Source organism: Pieris rapae, chromosome 23, assembly GCF_905147795.1.
Source record: "Pieris rapae chromosome 23, ilPieRapa1.1, whole genome shotgun sequence".
In the NCBI taxonomy this organism is placed as follows: Eukaryota; Metazoa; Arthropoda; class Insecta; order Lepidoptera; family Pieridae; genus Pieris; species Pieris rapae.
Window position 1 is genome coordinate 1,892,008 of NC_059531.1, and position 23,397 is coordinate 1,915,404.

A 23,397-nucleotide genomic window follows, 5' to 3' on the forward strand; every position below is an offset into this window, starting at 1 on the left:
ATTTATTTTATTGGTAACAAACTTTTTATATGTTTAAACCAAAACAAATTGGCGGGCTTTATATTATGTTTTACAATTCTCAAGTCAGTGCAAGTGTAAAAGAGACTCCATTGTTTATCTGTACTCTGTACTGTGTTTTAATAGTTTTTTACGGTTATGTCAATTATCATTTTAGATTCTGTTTCTTCTTTCAAATTGTCCTTTAGTCTATGCTTTGTGTTTGTTGTTAACGCGTTGACTCCACCCAAGTTCCAAAGCAAGTTATAACGTTTATTAAAAGCGTTGTTTTATAAATAAGAGGTATGTTTGAATGAAGTTATTGTACTTAGTAACTTTTATAATAATTTACTTATGTCTAATGTAGTTATTCACAATTTCCATTACTAACTTCACTGATTACTAAAGAAGTATATATATATATGTTTCGAAGGTCTTAAGTTTTCAAACTTTTCAAATTCTAATTAAAACTATTAACTCTCAAAATTAAATAGTTTTATTGAGTCGATTATCTTTTCTAATACCATAAATGTTATTAATGAGCAAAACAATTTTGAGAACACAAACCTACCAATATATAAACAGTGTTTCTACAATATCTAATTAAGATTTTGAGTATACGAAAAGTATTCAATAAGTGGCACCTTCCCTTATTCAACTTAACTATATTAAATAACAGATTTCATAGCAGTGATGACCGCCTCATATCTGGTTTTAATTTGTGTTGTTCTTCAGAGTTAAAAATGCAATAATATTAATTTATTATACCTTCTAATTTACAATATAATAATTACCAAATATGTGTGCTCTTAGCGTGAATCTGTACCTTTACACAGACAGTACATATACTGAGTGAGAATTATATTGAGTGATTATTATTTTAGATAAGTTTTAATTTAAGTAAATATAAATGGAATTAGTTTCACTTGGTGAGGCAAGAAAGTAATGTTTATGTTTGAATTTTATGACTTGCCAACTAAACAAGACTAACTAGGTCAATTACATATAGATTAAAATAGTTATTAAATTCCTAAGTTCCAGCATAGTCAACACTTTATAGTTTTCTAAACTATACATTTTTGGAATACAGTCAAAATCTGTTATAACAACATAAAATGATGGTAAAAACAGAAAGTTGTAACAGCCGATGCATAGTTATTATGTACCTAATATAAAAGCGGGGACATATGATTTTAGTCAATATAACCGGTATGCCTAAAGGATGTTGTTGTAAAGGGTTTTAACAGTACTTATAACTATTAACTCAATTGACATATTATATTGATTAATAATTGATGTTTAAATAGAAATTTGCCTGTACTTAGCCTGAATGAGTTTATCAAGAGTAAGACAGACACATAATTAAAAATAAATGTATTTTTGTGTGCAATTAAAAAAAGCTTAATATTCGGTTAACTTAACCCTGAACGCCGACATTCCCACAGTGACTAACGCGTGTGAACTTTTCATTATTGTTATACACCGAGTATAGCCAAAAGAACCCATTATTTAGCAAGTTACGAAACATTTGTTTCTCTCGTAAGTAACCTTGTTTTCGAGTAACTTGGTTCTGTAATGCTCTTTGTAATAGATACTATGACAAGGTTGGCTAATTACGTGTTCTTAAGAGCTTTTAGAATTTAAGTTCTAGTCCACTATTCGTAATTTATTCGTGTTATGTATTAATTGCGTGTTCGTGTTGTAAAACTTTATCACGTCTATACAAGACTGTTTTAATCAGAGTGATCGATTACAAACATGGTTGGCTGTCAGAAAATAAAACGCGCGAACTTAACGAAAACGTGGCGTTAAAAAGTGGCCTCTAGGCTATTGAAAACAGAAATTATTAAAAAAATAACGAGAGGATACCAGAATATTTTAGTTAAGAGGTTAGATAGACCGATAGTCCTATGTAACCATCTAAGGTTTGCGTTAAATATTGTCTATTTGTTCATATTTTTGTTTATTTAGATTGACAACAATTTGAATATAGAACAAGTTCTATATTCAAATTGTTAATTTTTCTTTTTAATCCTGTCTAGGTATATTTTTTTTTCAGATGAAGCAACGAAGTTTAGCGGGTAATTGTGGTATTGCAGTGTTTGTCATTGCCCTTGTGACAGTGGCATTGGCATTCGGTACGCCAAATTGGTTAGTCAGCGACTCTAGGATACGAGGTGCTAAAATGGAACGGTAGGTTTTCTTCATAAAGAAGGATTCTTCATATATAGAGTTTGAAAAACAGTGTTTGTCTAGTGGCTTCAGCGTGCGATTCTCATCTCTGAGGTCGTAGGTTCGATCCCCGGCTGTGCAACAATACACTATCTCTTTATGTGCGCATTTAACATTTGCTCGAACGGTTAAGTAACCGTGGGGAAACCGGCTTGCCTTAGACCCCAAAAGTTAACGGCGTGTGTTAGGCACAGACGGCTGATCAGACTTGTCTATTACATTGAAAAATTATGAAACAGATACAGAAATCTGAGGTCCAGACTTTATGTAGCGCCATTTTTTTTTTAATTTCACCTAAAAGGTAAATCAGTTTCTATGCACATATATAGCAGTGTTTATCATAAGCGTGTGATTCTCCCTGTCTTAGGCTCGAATCCCGGCTGTGCACTTATGCACTATGTGCGCATTTAAAACTCGCATACCGTGTGAGAAATATCTAAGCCATACTGGAATTTGAGACCCAAGTATTCCGGCTGAGCTAAAAGATTTATTTTTTTTAAAAAAGACCCAAGTCGACGGCGTTTGTCGGGCACAGGACAAACCTTGCCTACTATTATAACGAAACATACAGAAATCTTGTTTCAGGGCTATGGTTGTTTTCTATTCGTGATGAAATATGTTTCATATATGAGATACATGTGAATGTAAGACAGGAGTCGTTTCAAGTACATACCCAAAATTCCATCTATCATCAACGTATTATCTCGACGTCCGCTGAGCAATATTTATAGCCGACTAGATTTATGAACCAATTCAACTTCAGGGCGTACCAATTCTTAAATCACTCTGGCTTTAAGAATGTCCCTTGGAGACACTTAACATCAGACGAGCCTCCTGCCCGTTTGCAAAAATAAAATAAATTAAGTATCTAGATTTGTGTTATTTGTTTCATTATTATTCTTGGTCATTACAACCTTCAACAAATCTTCTATTATTTTATCTTGTTTTTTGTTGTATTACTATAAATAGTGCGAAGATATTGATAGGTGTATAAATGTTTCTGTTTAAAAAAAAATAACAGAAATTAACATATTTGATGTTGTTTTTCCCATTAACGCATTTACAACTTACATTAATTTTTACAGCCTCGGTCTTTGGAGTCACTGCTTCAGATCATTACCTGATCCCTTGGACCAATACCAGAGACGATTCTTTGTCGGATGTCGGTGGGTTTACGACCCGTTTACGACAGGATACGACAAAATACGCGGATATTTGCTTCCAGGTAAAGTATTTTACTGGCAACATTATATAGACAACTGCTAAAGGATGGCCTAAAGGCTCTACCAGGCCATAAACCCAAAAAAAAAACTGCTAAAGGATCTGGGCCTCGCTCGACCCAGCCACCATTGAGGCCTGAAACAAGCGCGAGAATTTCTTCTCCCAAATGAACGTAATTATTTTAATACATTTTTGACGGAAGCGTATTTTTGTTATACCTCCCTAAACTATCAGATGTCATCAATACAATAGTCTGTGACTAGAATACTTTGTGCTTATTTATATTAATCATTTTTTTATATTATTTAATTACCGAAATATATATAGGTGGCCATAATATTGTTACATAAAAACTTTTTATCAACTTTTTAATTATTTTGAATTTGGAACATGTCAATTTGAAAAACTTTCGATTTCGCGCCATTATACATATTTTTTCGTATCCATTATCAAATTACAATATGGATTAGTGTGTTAAGACTCTAACATACGCCGATGACTTTGAGGATTTGACCTCTACTACAAACAATAATTTACTAACGCCATCTAGTCTAACAAAATAGTGAATAGTCTAACAAAACTACGTGAATACGAAACCAATAATAATAATAATAATAGCCTTTATTTCCAAAAAACTTTAAAATTAGGGGACAATAAAAAGTCATTCACTTAAGTTTTGGTTTGTCCACCGTTGGACATAGGCCTCCTCCTTCCGGTTCCACTCGCGTCTGTCGCGGGCCAGGCGCGGCCAGGTAACCCCGGCGACTGCGATGATGTCATCTGCCCAGCGTCGGCGAGGGCGCCCCTGCGGCCGGCTCGTGCCGCGCGGGTACCAGTGCAGCACTCTCTCGCTCCATCTGTTGTCACTTGTTCTTGCTGTGTGCCCTGCCCAACGCCATTTCAGGCGGCACACCATTTTTGCCGCGTCTATTATTTTTGTTCTTTGTCGTATCGCTGTACTCTTTACCCTGTTTCTGAGACTTAAGCCTAACATACTTCTTTCGGCTGATCGTTGAAATATTTGAATTTTCTTTATTAATTCAACTGTGATAGGCCATGATTGGCAGCCGTACAACAGTGTAGGTGTCACAACTGAGTCCATCACTTTTTTCTTCAGTGATAGACTCATTTGTGACTTAAAAATATGCTTGTGTGACCAATATGAAATCCAGGCTTTTTTAATTCTTCTCTCTACCTCCTCTATATAATGGCTTTTAAACGAAATATTTTGGCCAAGGTAGACATACTGGTCGACGTATTCTATATTTCTATTGTTGACGGTTATACTATATTTTATGCCATTTGTCATTATACATGTTTTTTCAGGGTTCATTTCCAGCCCACACTCTTTACTTATGTCTTCTAGGGTACGCAGCATGTATTGTAAGTCTTCATGCCTTTCAGTTATTAGAACAATATCATCTGCGAATCGAAGATGGCTTAAATTTTCGCCATTGATATTTACTCCTAACCCTGACCAATCCAGCTTTCTGAAGATAAATTCCAGAAGTGCGATGAATAAGTTTGGCGACACGGGATCGCCCTGCCGAACACCCCTTTTAAGTGGAAACATGTTACCTTTCTTCTCCAACTTCACTGTGGCTTTACTTCTTTGGTATATCTTTTCTAATAAGTTAACATATTTATTTTGTATTCCTTGTTCTCGTAAAGCTAACCAGAGTTTGTTATGTAAGATTGTGGCTTTGGAGTAGTCCACATAGGCTATATATACTGTCTTTTTGTACTCCATGTATTTTTCAATGACTTGTCTAAGTGTGAATATATGATCTAGAGTTGAATATTTACTTCTAAAACCAGCTTGCTCTCTTGGTTGTTGGAACTCTAGCTCCATCTTCATTCTGGTAAGGATGATATTTGTAAAAAGTTTGTAAGTGGATTGCAATAAACTTATAGGTCGGTAGTTATTGATGTTCATTGGGTCTCCCTTTTTATATAGTAATGTTATTACAGATGTTTCCCACTGTTTAGGTATTTTTTCTTGTTTTAAAATTTCATTGAGTAGTTCCGTGAGAGGTGATGTTAGAGGTTCTACTATTGCTTTAAGTATATCATTAGTTATGTAATCATCTCCAGGGCTTTTTGCAGATTTAAGTTTCATAATGGCATGCCTGATTTCACTTTCCAGTAGCAAAGGGGTTTCTTCATTTTTATAACTTTCTAATATACCATTATTACTAATATCTAGTGGTTGATTTTGCAAACTGTACAGTTCTTTGTAGAAATTAGTGGCTATATTTAGTATATTATCTCTGTTTGTTATTGTTGCGTTTGTACGACTTTTTAGTGTTTGTACCCATTGTTTCGTATTATTTATGCGTTTGTTTCCTCGTTTAACTGATAGATTTTTATCTATTTCTTCTTCTAATATTTTGAGTTGATAATATTCTTTATTTCTTTTTATATTTTTTCTAATTTTTCCATACAGATGCTTAAGACGCTTCTTTTCACTTTCTGATTTGGTAGGTTTATTTTTTAGTTCAGTTCTTTCACTTATCATATCTCTTATTTTTTCAGTTATAATATAGTTATTTCTCTTTATCCCTGGTATTGTTGGTAACTTTTCGACACTGGTTTTAATTCGATGTATAATATTATTATATTGTTCTTGTATATTCTTAGATTTTTCAATGTGATGAACCGAAAAAATATTCTTAAGTGTTTCTTGTTCTAGTGGGTTCAGTCCTGATTGTCTGCCTTTAAATTGTTTTCTACTTTTAATTTTTGCTGTAATTTTCACTGTTGCGCGAACCATACGGTGGTCTGTTGGGTGGGTGGTATTAATTATATCTATATTTTCGACGGTATGATGATAGGGTCTTTTAATAATAAAAAAGTCTATTTCATTTGCGGTTCGAGTATCTGGTGATAACCATGTCCATTTATTTTTGGTGTTTTTCTTGAAATAAGAGTTCACAATAAACAGTTGTTTTTCTAAACAAAAGTCAATAAGTCGTTTGCCTCGCTCGCTTCTCTTACCGTGTCCCCATAAACCCATAACCAACTTTTCATCTGGAGTGGCTCGGCCTATTTGTGCGTTAAAATCTCCAAGCACAATTGTGTATGGCAGAGAATTTACTAGTGCATTATTTAAGCTATCATAAAAAATATCTATGTCTTCTTGGCTTGACTTCGCTGTGGGGGCATAGACTTGAATTATGTTAATCTTATAATTATTAAAGGACATTTCAAGTTTTGCTACTCTGTCTGATAGAACCTCGAAATCTACAATATTTGATTTCAACTCCTTTTTAACCATAAATCCTACACCATTTCTTCCACTTTTCTTTCCGGTGTATAAAAAGATGTAGTCTTCGTATTCAATAATGTGTGTTCCCTCTTTTCTTATATCAGAGAGACCAAGAATATCCCACTTTATGGTTTGCAGAGCATGTTCTAATTCCTCTTGACGGCCGTTGCCTACGAGCGACCTTACATTCATTGTACAAATTCGTGTGCCTTGAATAAGGCGAGAGTGTTTTTCTATTTTTTGGGTGGAGGGTGGTGGTCTACTGCCCCCACGGGGACCAGCCGTATTGGGGGAGATTGTTCTTATTATTTTATTTGTTTTCTGGGTACCAACACATGGTTGCTATGATCTTTTATCAGAGGAAGTAGGTTTAGAAAGAGAGTTCGATCTGGCCCTCATCATGTCAAAAGCATTTGTTCGGTTAGTTTTAGACGAAAGAAGTGCCTGTTGTTTTTTTGGTTGAGCCATATGTTCAGTTTGTGGAGAAGCTGATAGTTCTCTCTTCCTTTTGTCTGTGTTAGAAACATTTTCCTTGACTATAAGTTGGTCGTATTTTAAATATGCAATCTTGCCATTCTTTAGTTCTTCTATTAATTTTAATTTCAATAATTTTCTTTTTTCTAACACTTCTTTGGAAAAGTCTTCAGAAATAAACAATTGCTTGAACTTTCTCTTATTTTTTAAGATTTCCTGTTTCTTCCAACTATTAACGAAGGATATTAAAATGGGCCTTGGTTTTCCTTCCTGTTTTGTCGGTTTTCCGATACGGTATATTTTATTTACCTCTGTTTTTTCGAGTGTTATATTTAAATCCGCCAGACATTGCCTTTGGACATTCTGCAATAACTCGGTACTACTACATTCCTCCTCTTTCAAGTTAAAAATGACTAAATTGTTTTCCTTTTTTTCTCTTCTTAAATATTCGACTTCGTTTTCTAAGGTTGCGACTTTTAATTTTAGGTTTTCATTTTCTGCTAAGATAGGTTTTAATTTCTCATCAATTCTATTTATTATTTTGTTAGTTAACGATTCTTCCAATTTTGTATTTTGTTCCTTCATTTCAATTCTCATTTTCTCAAACAACAATTGAAATTGGTCTTCCATTGTTGTTTAGTGGTAAAAAAAATAAAAAATAAAATAAAATAAAAGTAAACGTCGTTTCGTAGGTATGAAAGCGGCAGGATTCGATCCGGAAGCCTCAATGTGTTCGATGTTCCCAACGACTCGTCGCAAGTGCCAATCGACTAATTACTTAGCTTGCAAATAAATCGTATATAACACATATGATATTGTGATTTATTTAAAACAGTGCTTAGGATTTTAGATTAAAGTACTTGATTTGCACAAGACACTCTTAAAAGTCACTTCACTACACTTCGTCAGTTTTTTGCAGCATTTGTAATTTTTAACCATAACCGAACGAGAAATATCCAACGCGGTATGGCGGATAGCAAATTGTTTGATCACGGCTAACTAAACACTATTTAATGCACTGTAATAATTGTTCACATTTGCTGTGTAAAAATGTTGCTTAAAATATCATAGTTCCCGTTTTTTTAACCTTTTTTACGCACCGATTCTATTTTAATTTTAAATAAATATACAGAGCTAATGTTAACTGTGCCGCGGTACCCTCATTACTTACTATTATTAGCTAAATATAAAAATTTATAAATAAATATTGGTCTAGAAAAAATGGTGGCTGCCAATTATTTAACTAGTACATACATGATTTTTTTAAATGTTTAATTCGTTCTGAGGTTAAAACTTTTTAATGTCAGTATTGCTAAAATACCGAAACCGAGTCATCATCATCAGCTGACGATGGACTCTGATGGTTGGTACTGGATCTCGAGGATGGTAAGCAGTAGACATACCGTCATTGAGCTCGTTGTAATCAGCTCAGCGAAACGATACTAGAAATGTGACTATATGAACCTGATGATGGACTCCGAAGGTGAGTAGTGGATCTCGAGGATGGTAAGCAGCAGACATACCGTCATTGAGCTCGTTGTAATCAGCTTAGCGAGACGATACTAGAAATGTGTTATATGAACCTGATAATGGACTCCGAAGGTGGGTACTGGATCTCGAGGATGGTAAGCAGTAGACATACCATCATTGAGCTCGTTGTAATCAGCTCAGCGAGACGATACTAGAAATGTGACTATATGAAGCTGATGATAGACTCCGAAGGTGGGTACTGGGTCTCGAGGATGGTAAGCAGCAGACATACCGTCATTGAGCTCGTTGTAATCAGCTTAGCGAGACGATACTAGAAATGTGTTATATGAACCTGATAATGGACTCCGAAGGTGGGTACTGGATCTCGAGGATGGTAAGCAGTAGACATACCATCATTAAGCTCGTTGTAATCAGCTTAGCGAGACGATACTAGAAATGTGACTATATGAACCTGATGATGGACTCCGAAGGTGAGTAGTGGATCTCGAGGATGGTAAGCAGCAGACATACCGTCATTGAGCTCGTTGTAATCAGCTCAGCGAGACGATACTAGAAATGTGACTATATGAAGCTGATGATAGACTCCGAAGGTGGGTACTGGGTCTCGAGGATGGTAAGCAGCAGACATACCGTCATTGAGCTCGTTGTAATCAGCTTAGCGAGACGATACTAGAAATGTGTTATATGAACCTGATAATGGACTCCGAAGGTGGGTACTGGATCTCGAGGATGGTAAGCAGTAGACATACCATCATTAAGCTCGTTGTAATCAGCTTAGCGAGACGATACTAGAAATGTGACTATATGAACCTGATGATGGACTCCGAAGGTGAGTAGTGGATCTCGAGGATGGTAAGCAGCAGACATACCGTCATTGAGCTCGTTGTAATCAGCTTAGCGAGACGATACTAGAAATGTGTTATATGAACCTGATAATGGACTCCGAAGGTGGGTACTGGATCTCGAGGATGGTAAGCAGTAGACATACCATCATTGAGCTCGTTGTAATCAGCTCAGCGAGACGATATTAGAAATGTGTTTATATGAACTTATTAATATTTAATATTAAATAAATATTAGGTAATATTTACTATAATACGACTATATTTCTTTGAGTTTATTGAAAAAATAATCAATTTCAACGATTCGTCTTCCAGTTGAAATTTTAAATATTTTTCTTGGTTCTGAAACCTACGAGTGCAGCATGTTATATCTAAGCCCGAAAATGAAATCAGAGTCAATCAGACCCAGTACCCACCTTCGGAGTCCACCATCAGGTTCATATAACACATTTCTAGTATCGTCTCGCTGAGCTGATTACAACGAGCTCAATGACGGCATGTCTACTGCTTACCATCCTCGAGATCCGGTCCCCACCTTCGGAGACCATTATCAGGTTCATATAGTCAAATTTCTTGTATCGTCTCGCTGAGCTGATTACAACGAGCTCAATGACGGTATGTCTACTGTTTACCATCCTCGAGATCCGGTCCCCACCTTCGGAGACCATTATCAGGTTCATATAGTAAAATTTCTTGTATCGTCTCGCTGAGCTGATTACAACGAGCTCAATGACGGTATGTCTACTGCTTACCATCCTCGAGATCCAGTACCCACCTTCGGAGTTCATCATCAGGTTCATATAGTCACATTTCTAGTATCGTCTTGCTGAGCTGATTACAACGAGCTCAATGACGGCATGTCTACTGCTTACCATCCTCGAGATCCGGTCCCCACCTTCGGAGACCATTATCAGGTTCATATAGTCAAATTTCTTGTATCGTCTCGCTGAGCTGATTACAACGAGCTCAATGACGGTATGTCTACTGTTTACCATCCTCGAGACTCAGTATCCACCTTCGGAGTCAATCATCAGGTTCATATAGTCAAATTTCTTGTATCGTCTCGCTGAGCTGATTACAACGAGCTCAATGATGGTATGTCTAATGCTTATCATCCAAAAAAAAACTACTACTTAAAAAAATCGGAGTCTTCCCGCCCCTCCAGGTACTTCTTCACATCTCTCATCTTGTGGTAGAAAATATCAATGTCTTGAAAATGGTTGTCATAGATCGACAAAACCCTAAACATTGGAGAATTACGCAGGTAATTCGACTTCATACGAGGAACACTGAACAATTTTGAGTATCTTGTCGCATATGATATGATAATGATAGCAAATAGAGGCTATCGTTAATTACATAACTAGATGAATAAATGATTTTATTTGAACATTGTATTAAAATTAATTTCTTTTTTTTTTTCAGCGTTCATGATAGCAACCCAGTTCTTCTTCACCATATGCCTTATCGGTGTTCTGATATCAATGATATTGGTTTTAATATTCTTCCTCTGCTGCGGACCGGAGCAGGATAGATATGAATTACTGATCAAGAGTATAGGATATATTATGTTAACTGCAGGTAATTTTTATTCTAGAAATATATTGATTTAAAATATTCTTTGGAAACCATTAAGACTGTAGACATTTTATAACCGGCCAGCGTTTTATTTTTTAACAAAAACCACAGACAAATATAGATTATAAGTACTGGACATAGATATTAGTCCATGATGTTTTTATTTACATTTTATAATTCAATAATAATTTAAATAATGTATGGCGCAACGGGCAGCCAAATTATTAAAAAAGTGTAGTCACAGTCCAAGTTTAATCAAAATCAGTTCAGTGGTTTAGATATCCACGCATTAGTTAACATTTTTGAAATCTATTTTTATAAATAATTGTTTTTTAATACATAATTTATAAAACGCTGACATTTAATATATTTTTTTATCAAATATCAAACATGACATCATATAATGAAACATATATTAGAAACTAGTGACCCGCCCCAGCTTCGCACGGGTGTAATGCTGATGAAAAGCAGGTTTTTATTATGTACTGTTATTTCCGTCGCTGGAAAAAATGTAATTATTTACGACATCACATTAGTAACCTCAAAAATAACAGTACTTTTCCACCATTTAATGGATGTTATTATACATATAAACCTTCCTCTTGAATCACTCTATCTATTAAAAACCGCATCAAAATCCGTTGCGTAGTTTCAAAGATTTAATCATACAAAGGGACATTGGGACAGAGAAAGCGACTTTGTTTTATACTATGTAGTGAAATAGAAGTTAGTTAGAAAATATATATAGAAGTTATAATTATAGAATTGTTCATGAATTGCTTACATAAAAAAAACATACATACATACAATAAAATTAATGTGAGCCTTGATGCCGTTTTAGTTAGCATAAGTAGATTTTCAGAAATTTATTCCCCTCCCCTCCCTCTCTTGTCAGCAAAAGCAAAGCTCTAAAATGAATATTAATAATAATAAGTAGAACATAATAGTACCGGCCCCCTTTTGGTAGTGTTTCTTTGGGCGCGTTCCTCTATAGTCTATACGTTATAATATATATTTGTTATATATAACGCATATAAGTTACAGGGAACTAGCTAAATAAGGCGATCAATTAACAGCCTAGAGTTAGCATGTGGGAGAAATAAAATAGATGAAACAAATATAAATTATATTTAAAAAAAAATTCATTGACACACGGCACAGTGTTTAAAAAAAATTATATTTCTAGGAATCAGTGGTTGTATAGCAGTCATTGTCTTCGCTTGTACGGGGAACACTGATGGATGGATGCCGGATCACGCGAATAATTATTTAGGTAAGACATTAAAAAAATCCACATGTGGGTGACACATGAATAACCCAGCCCATGGTCAGGCGCAGAAGGCTGATCACAAATCTGAACTGAAGCTGATCAAAAACGATCACTTTTCTGATATATTTGTTTTTAAGGATTTTATATGAATGTAGTTTTTGGCTTTGGAGCCATATACACATCTATGACAAATTTCGTACAATTTTTTCATTAAAATGCTAGAAAATCCCTTTGTTTATCCTCTCAATTTATATAATATATATTTTTTTTAGGCTGGTCCTTCGGTTTGGGAGTAGTAGGAGCTGTTGCATGTTTAATAACAGGTGCATTATTCCTGACGGAGGCAAATATACAGATGAAGAAGAGAAGGAGATTTAAGGAGTCTCAAGCACGATTTGAGTTGGAAGAGGAGTCTAAAGCATAGTGCCTTTATTATGTAAGGAATATAAATCACTAATCCAGACAATTTTTCTTATAAAAACAACGGTCTAAATGCACTGTTTTAGCTAAAGTACATCTGTCTCTTTTTATCACAGTGTAAACACAATTTGATAGAAAGGGACGAAAGAGTGCTTTAGCTGTCAGAATTCAATTTAGACTGATCTAGTTTTAATGAATGAAGTATTTTGTAATTTCCACCAAAACCTAGATTTTATATTATTTTTTTGCCTTTCACTATACCCATCGACAAAAATATTTAGCTAAACGCAAATCAATACCTCATCCTGCCATCTTGCAAACAGAAATACGCGCGCAAATTAAACTTCACATGTCAAAAGATTTAGCATATTTTGATAGATGACAGCATTATTATTATACGTATATTAGAGTGCGAATCAATATTGTTTAAATAATAGAAGTGTACTATATATTTTATACACTAATATTATTAATATCTCTGAGTAACATAGGTTATATAAATTTAAACAAATGCCGTCCTTTGCAAGCCGTCCTATACAATATTTTATATTTTCTAGTTCATAAGCATTTCTTCATATAAAATATCAGTGTCTGAAGTTGCTTATGAATATTTATATTTAGTTTTTGCTTTTAAAATATTATTACAATCACTAAAGATAACTGATAGCCCTAATCACATATTATTTATATGAATCAAATGTACTGTTTAACAACATAAAAAAAGTTACTTTGACTTGTTTTTCATTTGTTGTTTGACATTTGACAATTTACTATTAGGATCTATTTAGGCTCTCAAGCATTTGTAAAATTTTTGTGCAACTATTTTGATTCAATACATTCCGGCTAACAATGAAATACTAAATAAAATATTAATAACGATTATTTAAATTTTTCGGAATTAACAAATGCACTTAGATGTATGTATTTAAATGTAACTCTAAAACAGCAGGCATTTTTTTATAGATTTGTCCTCCGTCCATAGAGTAAGTTTTTTTGTGTTATATGTACCCTGTAATATTCTCTCATTATAATTGAAATATAAAGCAAACCACCTATTTTAGCTACAAGCAATTGTTGTAGGTAAATACTGATATAAATTTACTCCATTATTATAAGAAAAAAATTGTTTAACTCAACATCTTATGCATCGTGGTTAAACACAAATGTTTAGTATGAGATAAAAAATAGCTTATTTCAACACTGCAATTAGGCAGCTTTAGTTGTTATTAATAATGGGAAAAGAATCTTAAAATATTCCGTCCAAACTTTAAAATATTTTTTTGGTTAAGTGAATTGTGCCGTCCTCAATTTTGTATACTATAAGTATTTTTTATTGTATTAATCTCAAAACATTTTGTATATCAATGTAACTTAGTAACTGCCACTTATATTTAAGAGCAAATTTATTACATCAGCTGTAAGCACTAATTTAAGAGCAAATTTATTACATCAGCTGTAAGCACTGACTTTTACACTGACTTTTAATAGAATGTCCTGATCTTTCTGTATACTTAGACACTCTTTAAGTTCTTTGTACGTACTTTTCTATGTTGTCTATGTATCAATATCTGAGGCGCTGCTAACGCTTGCAATCACGTGTTAGGAAAACTCAACAATAAAGCCGGAATCATAAATGAAAGTAACAGAGTGCTGGTGCTGCTCTTCACGAAACACTTTCTGTTCCATAATGTGCCTAATTAAGTTAGTTTTTAGTTATTGTATGAAATTTTAATAAATTTATACAGTTAAAAATATGCTGTGTTTTATTTTTATAATGTTTGTAGTAGCCTATGGGATGTTCTATATTTATAAATCACAACCCATTTTTATCTTTGTTAAATTGATATATTACTTCACAAACAACGGTAATTAATTTATATTCTTATAGAAAGGCTCCTAGGAAAAAATACATGCTTAAAAGTCTGTTCTGAGTGACGTCTGTTTTCTTCTTTTCTAAGTGTCCTGTATTTATATTGCCACATACATCAAAATCGTATAGAAAATACTACACCATAAAGTATGTATATTTTAGTGCGTATCTACGATACGCTACATCACCCCCCTACGGAGACAGAAAAGCTAAGTTGACAAATGATAGTATGTAACAATAAAATAAAAGGTACTTTAAAAAATTACACAACAAAAATTTTACATTACAAAGTCGCTCCAGGTAGCTCTAAATACGAAGCGTCGTTTGTTGCCATGTCGCGATGCTGGTGTTGATTGTACTTTAGCCATTTTCCGTCGAAGAGGTACAACGAAATCAGCCTGGTTTTCCATTGCGAAAGTTGGCTGTTCATCTGGGACAAGGAGTTGTCCTGGTAGACGTAATGTCATTTCTGCAACTGAGCAGTTCAGGTCTTCCTTAACAGCTGACCGCATACCCAGCAATACCAATGGTAACGCTCTAGTCCACGTGTCATCGTGACAAGTTAGGGCGGCTTTAAGTTGCCGATGAACTCGCTCAATCATGCCGTTTGCGCAGGGATGATAAGAAGTGGTTCTTTTACGCCTTGTGGCAAACCTTAACATCAGACGATGGAAAAGATCCGACTCGAACTGCGTGCCCTGGTCGGTTGTCAAAACAGCTGGGACACCGAAGCGTGGAATCCATTCACGGGTGAACGTTTCAGCTACTTCCTCAGCGGTGATTGAATGCATAGGCCAAGCTTCAGGCCATCTGGTCACTCTATCTATAGCTGTGAGGAGGTAACGGTACCCGTTACTGACAGGTAGAGGTCCAACGATGTCAATGTGCACATGCAAAAATCGACCAGACGGCAACTTAAACTCTCCTGTCGGCGCCGATACGTGTCGCGTAATTTTACTGCGCTGACATGCCATGCATGAACGAGTCCACTCTCTGCAGTCCTTTCTAACTGATGGCCATACGTATCGATCGGTTACTAGCGTAGTGGTTGCTCTAACGCCGGGATGACTCAAATTATGAAACTTGTCAAAAACAGCGCGGCGAAATGGAGGTGTTAAATAGGGACGCGTTTTCCCAGTTGAGACATCACAAATAATAGAGATATGTGTTCCAGGAATATTTACCTTAGAAAGTTGAAGACCTGAGTCAGTTGAAACTAAGATGGTAGAGAGCTCTGGATCAGACTCTTGGGACTTTAAAAGAGCTTCAAAATCTTGTTCAATCGATATTGCCTCTATGCGTGACATCGCGTCAGCAACTACATTTTCTTTTCCATTTACATGTCTGATATCAGTAGTGAATTGAGAAATAAACGAAAGCTGATTGAGTTGTACCGGGGAAAGTTTTTCTCGGCGCTGGGAAAATGCATAAATCAACGGCTTATGATCCGTATAAATGGTGGCATGTTGTGCTTCAAGAATATGTCGAAAATGTTGGATCGCTTCATACACACCAAGCAGTTCACGGTGAAATGCTGGCCAAACTGACTGTTGTGTTGTTAATTTCTTGCTAAAGAAAGCGAGTGGCTGCCAATTATCTCCAACCAGCTGCTTAAGACATGCACCTACGTGACTTGAAGATGCATCTGTAAACAGTCCTAAAGGTGCGTCAACTACAGGATGAGCCAATAGAGTAGCTGTCGCAAGATGATCTTTGCATCGTTTAAAAGCTAGTTCTAATTCTGGCGTCCATGGAACTGGTTTAGCGCCTTTTAAATTTGTTTCTGCCAAAACGTTAATTAGAGGCGCTTGGAATTCAGCCGCTTGTGGCAGAAATCGTCGAAAAAAATTGACCATTCCGAGAAACCTACGGAGGCCTTCGACTGTTTTAGGAAGAGGATAATTCCGCAAAGCTTCAATTTTGTCTAGAGGTGGGCGAGTGCCATCTTTAGAGATGAGAAATCCTAAAAAAATTACCTCCTCGGCACCAAATATGCACTTTGATGAATTAACGACGACGCCATATTCTGAGAATCTTCGGAACAATGAGCGAAGGTGCTCAGCATGCTCCTCAGGAGTTTTGGAAAAGACCAAAACATCATCAATGTAAGCGTAACAGAAATTAAAACCTTGCACAACTTCGTCCATAAAACGCTGAAAAGTCTGTCCAGCATTCCGTAGACCAAATGTCATAAAGGGAAACTCGAACATTCCAAAAGGAGTAGTAATCGCTGTTTTGCAGATATCACCCTCATGAACTGGAATTTGCTGGTAAGCCTTGACCAAATCGATTTTGCTGTAAATAGACGATCCTATAAGGTTCTGACTAAAATCGGCAATGTGGCGGACGGGATAGCGGTCCGGAATAGTCCTGGCATTTAAAGCACGAAAATCGCCACAAGGTCGCCACCCGTTCTGCCCTTCTACGATACGCTACAAGCCTTATGATGTCCATAAAAGAACAAGTATTTCTGGATAAAACATAAAAAATACGCAGAATTTTTTTATTGCCCTCAAATGTTTTTAATAGCAACATTAAAAAATGCCAGACGCATGAAAAAATCAGAGTATAATCCAAATCTTTATGAACGATCAACCTAATTATAATCAAATATAATGACGATGACCAGAACGGTTACTACAGTTAATATGAAGCATTCTATCTTAATAAATATATTTTGTATTTATTTTATAAACTGGTTAATACATATGATGAAAATATATGACGCCAGAAAAAGGACTGCCCATATTTTATCTCTGGTTAAATGTATTCGATGACTCTAGCATTCAGCATTGACAGCTAAATTGTATTATTGACATATAATGTTTTGATAATTGACATTTCAGTCTTGAAAACGTTCAATTTTCAAGTACAAACGTACATAGATTGTTTATGTTGTTTTATGAAAAGCGATAACGTTAGAAACTATTAAATTGAAAACTTTTACGTAAAAAGTAAATTTGTTTGTGTAAATACGTGTTTTGTTTACATTGTGTAAACAGAAGCGAAATGACAGCCGCTAATAATGAATATCCGAAAGCTTCCAGTAAGTAGCCCGGGCACGCCCTATTTACTTACATATGAATATATTAAACGAAAACAAAAGTAACTTATATTATTTAACTCTTTTTAGATGCTACGTTAATTGGAGCTTCAATCACATATGTAGCGGGACTTTTTCTACTCCTGTCCTTTGCGGGTCCTTACTGGATAGAATCTTATTCAGAAATGTTCTCGTCTTTTAAACACATGGGCCTTTGGGAATATTGTTTCGATCGTTTTCGCTTTCCTTCATTTCAGTTTGACAAACTTTTCCATGGTTGTCACTACATTTTTAGCCAGGTAACACATACCATTACATTACATTTTAATTTACTTATATATTTAAGTTTAGTTTGAATCCAATAAATATTTTTTTTAACAATTGCATAAAAGATTAATTTATTTTGTAAGATTTTTCTGATTTTATATTTCAAATAACATTACAATTCACTTATAATATTCATCAGGCACATACAAGATCAAACATATTAAGAGCAAACAGATACTTGAGTATTATAGTGCCATTTAATAAAGACACATCACAATACTATAATTATACTGTACTATAGATATAATGTCAAAATCATGGTATACAAATCTCTATTTAACTGGTAAAGGACACTGTCTGGACACAAATCACTTGTCTTTGATAAGTTTACCTTGTCTTCCAAAAAATCCATCAATAATCTAATATGTACATACATTTTTACTAAGAGATCTATATAAAAAATACTTTAAATCTTTAAATTTTAACCTTAAACCTTTAAATTTTAAGGAGTACTATGTGATCCGTGAATGGTTATTACCGGGCTGGCTGATGGCTGTTCAAGCCTTTGTGACTCTGGCATTTATGTTATCATTTACGGCACAAGTTCTCTTGGCTTGTGTGATTATTAGGATGCCACTTCGTAATGTCTTAAGATATGAATGGATGTATGTTTCTTCTGCATTTATTATGATTGCAGTTTCAAGTAAGTAATAAATAATTCAGTTCAATAGATAAATCTTGTAAGGCATTCAGATAATGAAGTGTATGGGGAAAACAATATACAGATGATTCTATATATGAGAAGTATAGAATAAAGCAAAATTAAATTTAATTCATTACTTTAAATTTATATAATTGCCATTATCATTAAAATTAAATAAACATTTGAAAGTACGGAATTTCCCAATGATTTATATCTATTATATTTCAGGTGCCTTTCTGTTACTAGCTGTAATTATATTTGGAACAAATTGTTACCGTCGTGATTGGTTGATGTACCCATCATTCAATGTACTCTCATGGTCCTATGCATTTGCTGTTATTGCCTGTATTTTGTTTGGTATGTATTTTCTGCATATTAAAACTCTGCATTAATATATTGTCAAAAATCATATATTCTTTATAAAAATGGTATTTTAATTCTGAATTTAGAATGTCAAATCGATAATATAATTGATATACAATTTAATAGATATTGTATCTTATTTAAATATAAATGTTCAATGTCTGGCAATAGTTGTTATATATATTTATTAATTATTGTACATTTATATGTTACCATCATTTCATTGAAAATGTCTGTACCTATTTGAGTAATTTTTTGAAATGGACCTTCTTTATTGGTGGTGGAAAAAAATTTATCGTCACACTTTTCCGTTACGCGCCTTCTTTTTCTTGTCCCTACCAGAACCAGAATGGTTGATTAGAAAAGATTCGAAGCCATTAATAACTAAAATATCTAATAACAATAACAATGATAGTAATAATTCTGTTACAATTAATGAAATTCTGGTATAATCTTCGTAGTAATAAGGTAAAATTAAATAATTGTATTTTCTGTATTCATGTCTTTTTCATTTATTTCTCATCGCTATATTTTTGAAAAATATAAGATAAACTCAAAATATAGTTTTATATAGTGATTAGGTTTTTATTTCAGAAAGTCTCGTTCGTTTCGAACATTCTCACAACGTTTATTTAGAGCATTATAACATTATTTAAAATCCAAATCCAACACTAAGATTTGGACTCTAAGTTCTAAGTTTTGTCTCTGGTATGTCAAAAATTGTTGGATAAGGATTCCAAATCCAGTCTTTGACATACAAAAGACAATCATCCACTTTGGAACTAAGCTGTTTGACCAATAAATGTTTCAGGTTTAGCCGCAATTCTGTTGTTCTTTGAATCCCGTAAGTTATACCAACTGAGACTTGAAGCCAAGAACTTGGTGGCTCAAATGCAACATAGCCAGCCGGAGCATGCGTTGCATCAGATAAGAGGTCAGTTGCAGCAGCAACAGCAGCAATTCGGATTTTATAGGAATTAGATATTATTCACAATTTAAATCACAAACTTTTTAAATTAATTACACTTTGACACACTGATTTGACAGCTGACAGCTGACGTTAGATTGATGTTAAATATGTATTATTTTATTGATCTTTGTCTTTATGGAAAATTATTGTATTCTTTGTCCTTTCACGCTGTATTGAAAATTCTTCATGTGCAAAAGTTATTTGTAAAAGTGACATTGTGAGATTAAAATTGGCCAACGGCTATATTATTCCGTAAGTTTACCCAAAAGTTATGTGTTAATAGAAGAAAAATTAATCCGTGAATTAGTCTCAAAAATTTCTAGAACTCTCTCTAATTCTTGCATTTTTAAACCATCAATACACTAAAAATGCTAAGCATTATTCATAAAGTCCACTCTTATTTAGTAATCTTTGGTCCATTACTATCGAATAATATTTAAGCTGTGGTAAAGAGACAATTCGAGCCTAGTTAAATCTGTAATTGAATGAATCTCATTTAAAATATATATTTGTTTTCATATCATATCATTCTTTATATGAATCCGTCCAAATGCTTTATTTTTTAATTAGATTTAGATTAGGTAAGTCAATATGCATTTAAATATTTCCACCCAGGGGCGGTTATGTAAGACACAAGCACTATAGGTGGGTAGGTGTAGGATTTTCGTCTTGATCGTCTTTGATTATTTTTTTTTTTTGAAACATTCCTCAAACGTCAAAATAGCACAGAGCACATCTATTAACTGTAATGTTTTTGTTATTAAATGTTGCCACTCTTAATTAATTCCAATATTTTTTCGCAATATGGAGGCGTTTTTACTATAATTTTTATTATAAATGTAAATGTCGTTATAACCAAAACACTGTTTTAAATGGTGACGGAAAAACAGATTAACAGATAAAATTGATTTGATTAAGAATTTCGCCATGTTTTTTTATATTTGTAAGAAGCATTGTCTTTAATGAAATTTTTTTTCTATTTTATTATTAGTTGTTAGTTCATTTGTTTTAAATGTATTTCTATACATGTTTAATTTTAAATTTATGACTGGATCATTTTCTTGCACATTTTATGATAACAGTGCTAATTTGAAGATACTGTAAGGTTTACAAAATGTACTTACCAATGGCGAATTATTAATATAATTTATTTAAAACAATTGTATAAAAATAATGATATTGATTTAATGATAAATATTGATAAAAAAGAAGGGTGTTTATCACCTGTATTATTTGTGTTAATGCATAAAAGAACTGATTTTTGACTTTCTAAAAAAAGCTTATGATATATATGTATATATGTATTCACATACATTTTATTCTATCGCCACATAGAATTATAATAACTCCATGACAGTTTTAGGATTACAGGTTATATTTACAAGCATGTCTTCATCTTTGATTAATCTGTGATCGTTTTATGTCATGTGACTGACATATGAACAACAATTTATGTATGGAGTTTTTTTTATTAATTAATTATTATATAACATTTTTTTAAGCAAAAACGCTATTGCTGATAAGGTTGTATTATTGTAAGTTATCGTAAAATGACAGAATTAGCACTGATGTCAGACAAATTAGTTTTTAGATATGTGAGTTTTGTGTTGTCGTCTTATATATATAATTTTCTGTATAATTGGTACAAAATATGTATTTTTGTAATAGAAAAGTATTAAATGATGAAATATTTTCAAATGATGTTTTATTTAATGCCTATTGTATATATATTGTTTCAAAATATATGAGGATTTCTGTTTATATATTTTCTAAAAATTTATTGATTTGAGTTTTTATTTGCTTATCTGGTTTAGGTACCTGGTAGATGCTTAACAATTTTTTTTTAATTGATCAGTCTATCTTTTTATTATTTATCTATATATATAGTAAGAATCAAGAGTAAGATAATAAAAATAAGAGCTCTGTGGGCGTAAGAGAAAAAGGCGCATTGCAACATCTATGCATTAGCTTAAAATTTATTCCAATTGGTCCAGCCGTTTAAGAGGAAATCAGTGACATACACACGTGTAGACATTTAAATATGTTCATAATCTATTTTGATGAAAATTCACGATTTTATTTACAGTTCCATCAAACAGACAAATTGTAAAGAAATTTTATTGAATTTCTTACCTTTTTTCTGGTATTTCTGGCTTAGATCTAGAACATGATCCATGGTGTTTTGTGGAATGTTGCCGTCAATTACAATGAGCGGTGCTTTTTTCAAAATCTCGATGTGTTTGTTAACCTAAAGCAGTTCAAAGACCACATGTCAGAAGTGACTTCTTTGTAAGTTAATTATTACTAACGTAAAAGCTCCAATAGATGATCATGTACCAGTATATGATCATTCCATGTATTTGTATTGTCACACTATTCACTACTCACTATACGTGCTAATACAGAATTGCCATCTAAAGTTCTAATATGTAACTACTAAACGAATACATCAACCAATAGCGTGTATTATTTTTCCATCTCCCTTTCTCACTCTCTCAATCGCTCTCTCCCTTTTCTTTGACAAAAACGCTGCACATCTCCGTGACGTTTCATCCGTAAAAGATTTTACCTTCATGCGTCTACAGAAGTTTCACTTCAAAAATGATTTACTATTTTTTTATAGAACGGGTCAAACCGGCAGTAGGAACCTGATGTTCAGTAATACCGCGTTGTCGATGGATAGACTGTCAAAAAGCTCGCAAGTGCGTTGCCTTTTAAGAGTTTGACCCTCTTTTCTGCAAGGACAGTTAAATTAACCTGGACTTTACGCACAACGGACCAATGGGACCAATTGCATTGTTGGAGATCCAGGATACAGACATACACACTACTTAACCTGTATATGTCAAGTTATTCATTAATAAACTTACCAATTCTGGCGTAATATGACTATGTACTTCCATGTCACCCAAGCCGATAGCGCACTCTCCTTTCTTGTCAAATATTGCAGCGTATGTTGCAGTCGAAGATTCTTTCGTGAAGCAACCTGGGAAAAGAACATTATAAACGATTTTCTGTATTGTCTTATAATAAAGTATTTTGTATTATAATATGTATAAGTATAAACTGTTAGATTACTTATAATTAAATAAATAATTATTACTCATATTTGCTCCATCACCTAAAGCAAACGGGTCTCGCTTGTAACTGCTCAAGCACACGATATTTTTTATCCATTTTATAGTTGCAAACATTGATATGAGTAACCATCAAGTATTAATCCAGGTGCGATGCTATGCAAGAAATGTCCATCAGCATCATCACCAACAGCGGTGAGTAGCTTGGCTCGTCCTCCGCTGAGTTTCCAGAGAGCTTCTGCGATGTTACGGCCAACTCCTCCACCGCACTGCTCAGTTTTGCATGCATGCGTACTGCCATCAAGCTTAAA

General features: G+C 33.9%; 4 protein-coding genes across 4 annotated transcripts in view; 2 read left to right on the forward strand and 2 right to left on the reverse strand.

The window, feature by feature from the left end:
• Window positions 1-23,397, reverse strand: part of LOC111001086 (pseudouridine-metabolizing bifunctional protein C1861.05) — a 151,503-nt gene that overhangs the window by 787 nt on the left and 127,319 nt on the right. The window contains exons 8-10 of the mRNA XM_045633332.1: window positions 23,217-23,391; window positions 22,880-22,995; window positions 22,143-22,257 (exon numbers count right to left, since the gene is read on the reverse strand). Of these exons, the coding sequence (XP_045489288.1) occupies window positions 22,143-22,257; window positions 22,880-22,995; window positions 23,217-23,391 (406 nt within the window). The remainder of the gene's footprint in view (window positions 1-22,142; window positions 22,258-22,879; window positions 22,996-23,216; window positions 23,392-23,397) is intronic.
• LOC110999437 lies at window positions 179-14,547 on the forward strand. Its single transcript, XM_045633335.1, has 6 exons — window positions 179-300; window positions 2,057-2,190; window positions 3,315-3,454; window positions 10,951-11,106; window positions 12,290-12,376; window positions 12,646-14,547. The coding sequence occupies exons 2-6, from the start codon at window positions 2,057-2,059 to the stop codon at window positions 12,795-12,797; spliced, it is 669 nt and encodes a 222-aa protein (XP_045489291.1). The 5' UTR covers window positions 179-300; the 3' UTR covers window positions 12,798-14,547.
• On the reverse strand, window positions 6,363-8,286 carry LOC111001164. Its single transcript, XM_045633334.1, has one exon. The coding sequence runs from the start codon at window positions 7,820-7,822 to the stop codon at window positions 7,061-7,063; it is 762 nt and encodes a 253-aa protein (XP_045489290.1). The 5' UTR covers window positions 7,823-8,286; the 3' UTR covers window positions 6,363-7,060.
• LOC110999436 lies at window positions 17,519-21,701 on the forward strand. Its single transcript, XM_022268476.2, has 5 exons — window positions 17,519-17,709; window positions 17,797-18,005; window positions 18,481-18,676; window positions 18,905-19,033; window positions 19,851-21,701. The coding sequence occupies exons 1-5, from the start codon at window positions 17,673-17,675 to the stop codon at window positions 20,018-20,020; spliced, it is 741 nt and encodes a 246-aa protein (XP_022124168.1). The 5' UTR covers window positions 17,519-17,672; the 3' UTR covers window positions 20,021-21,701.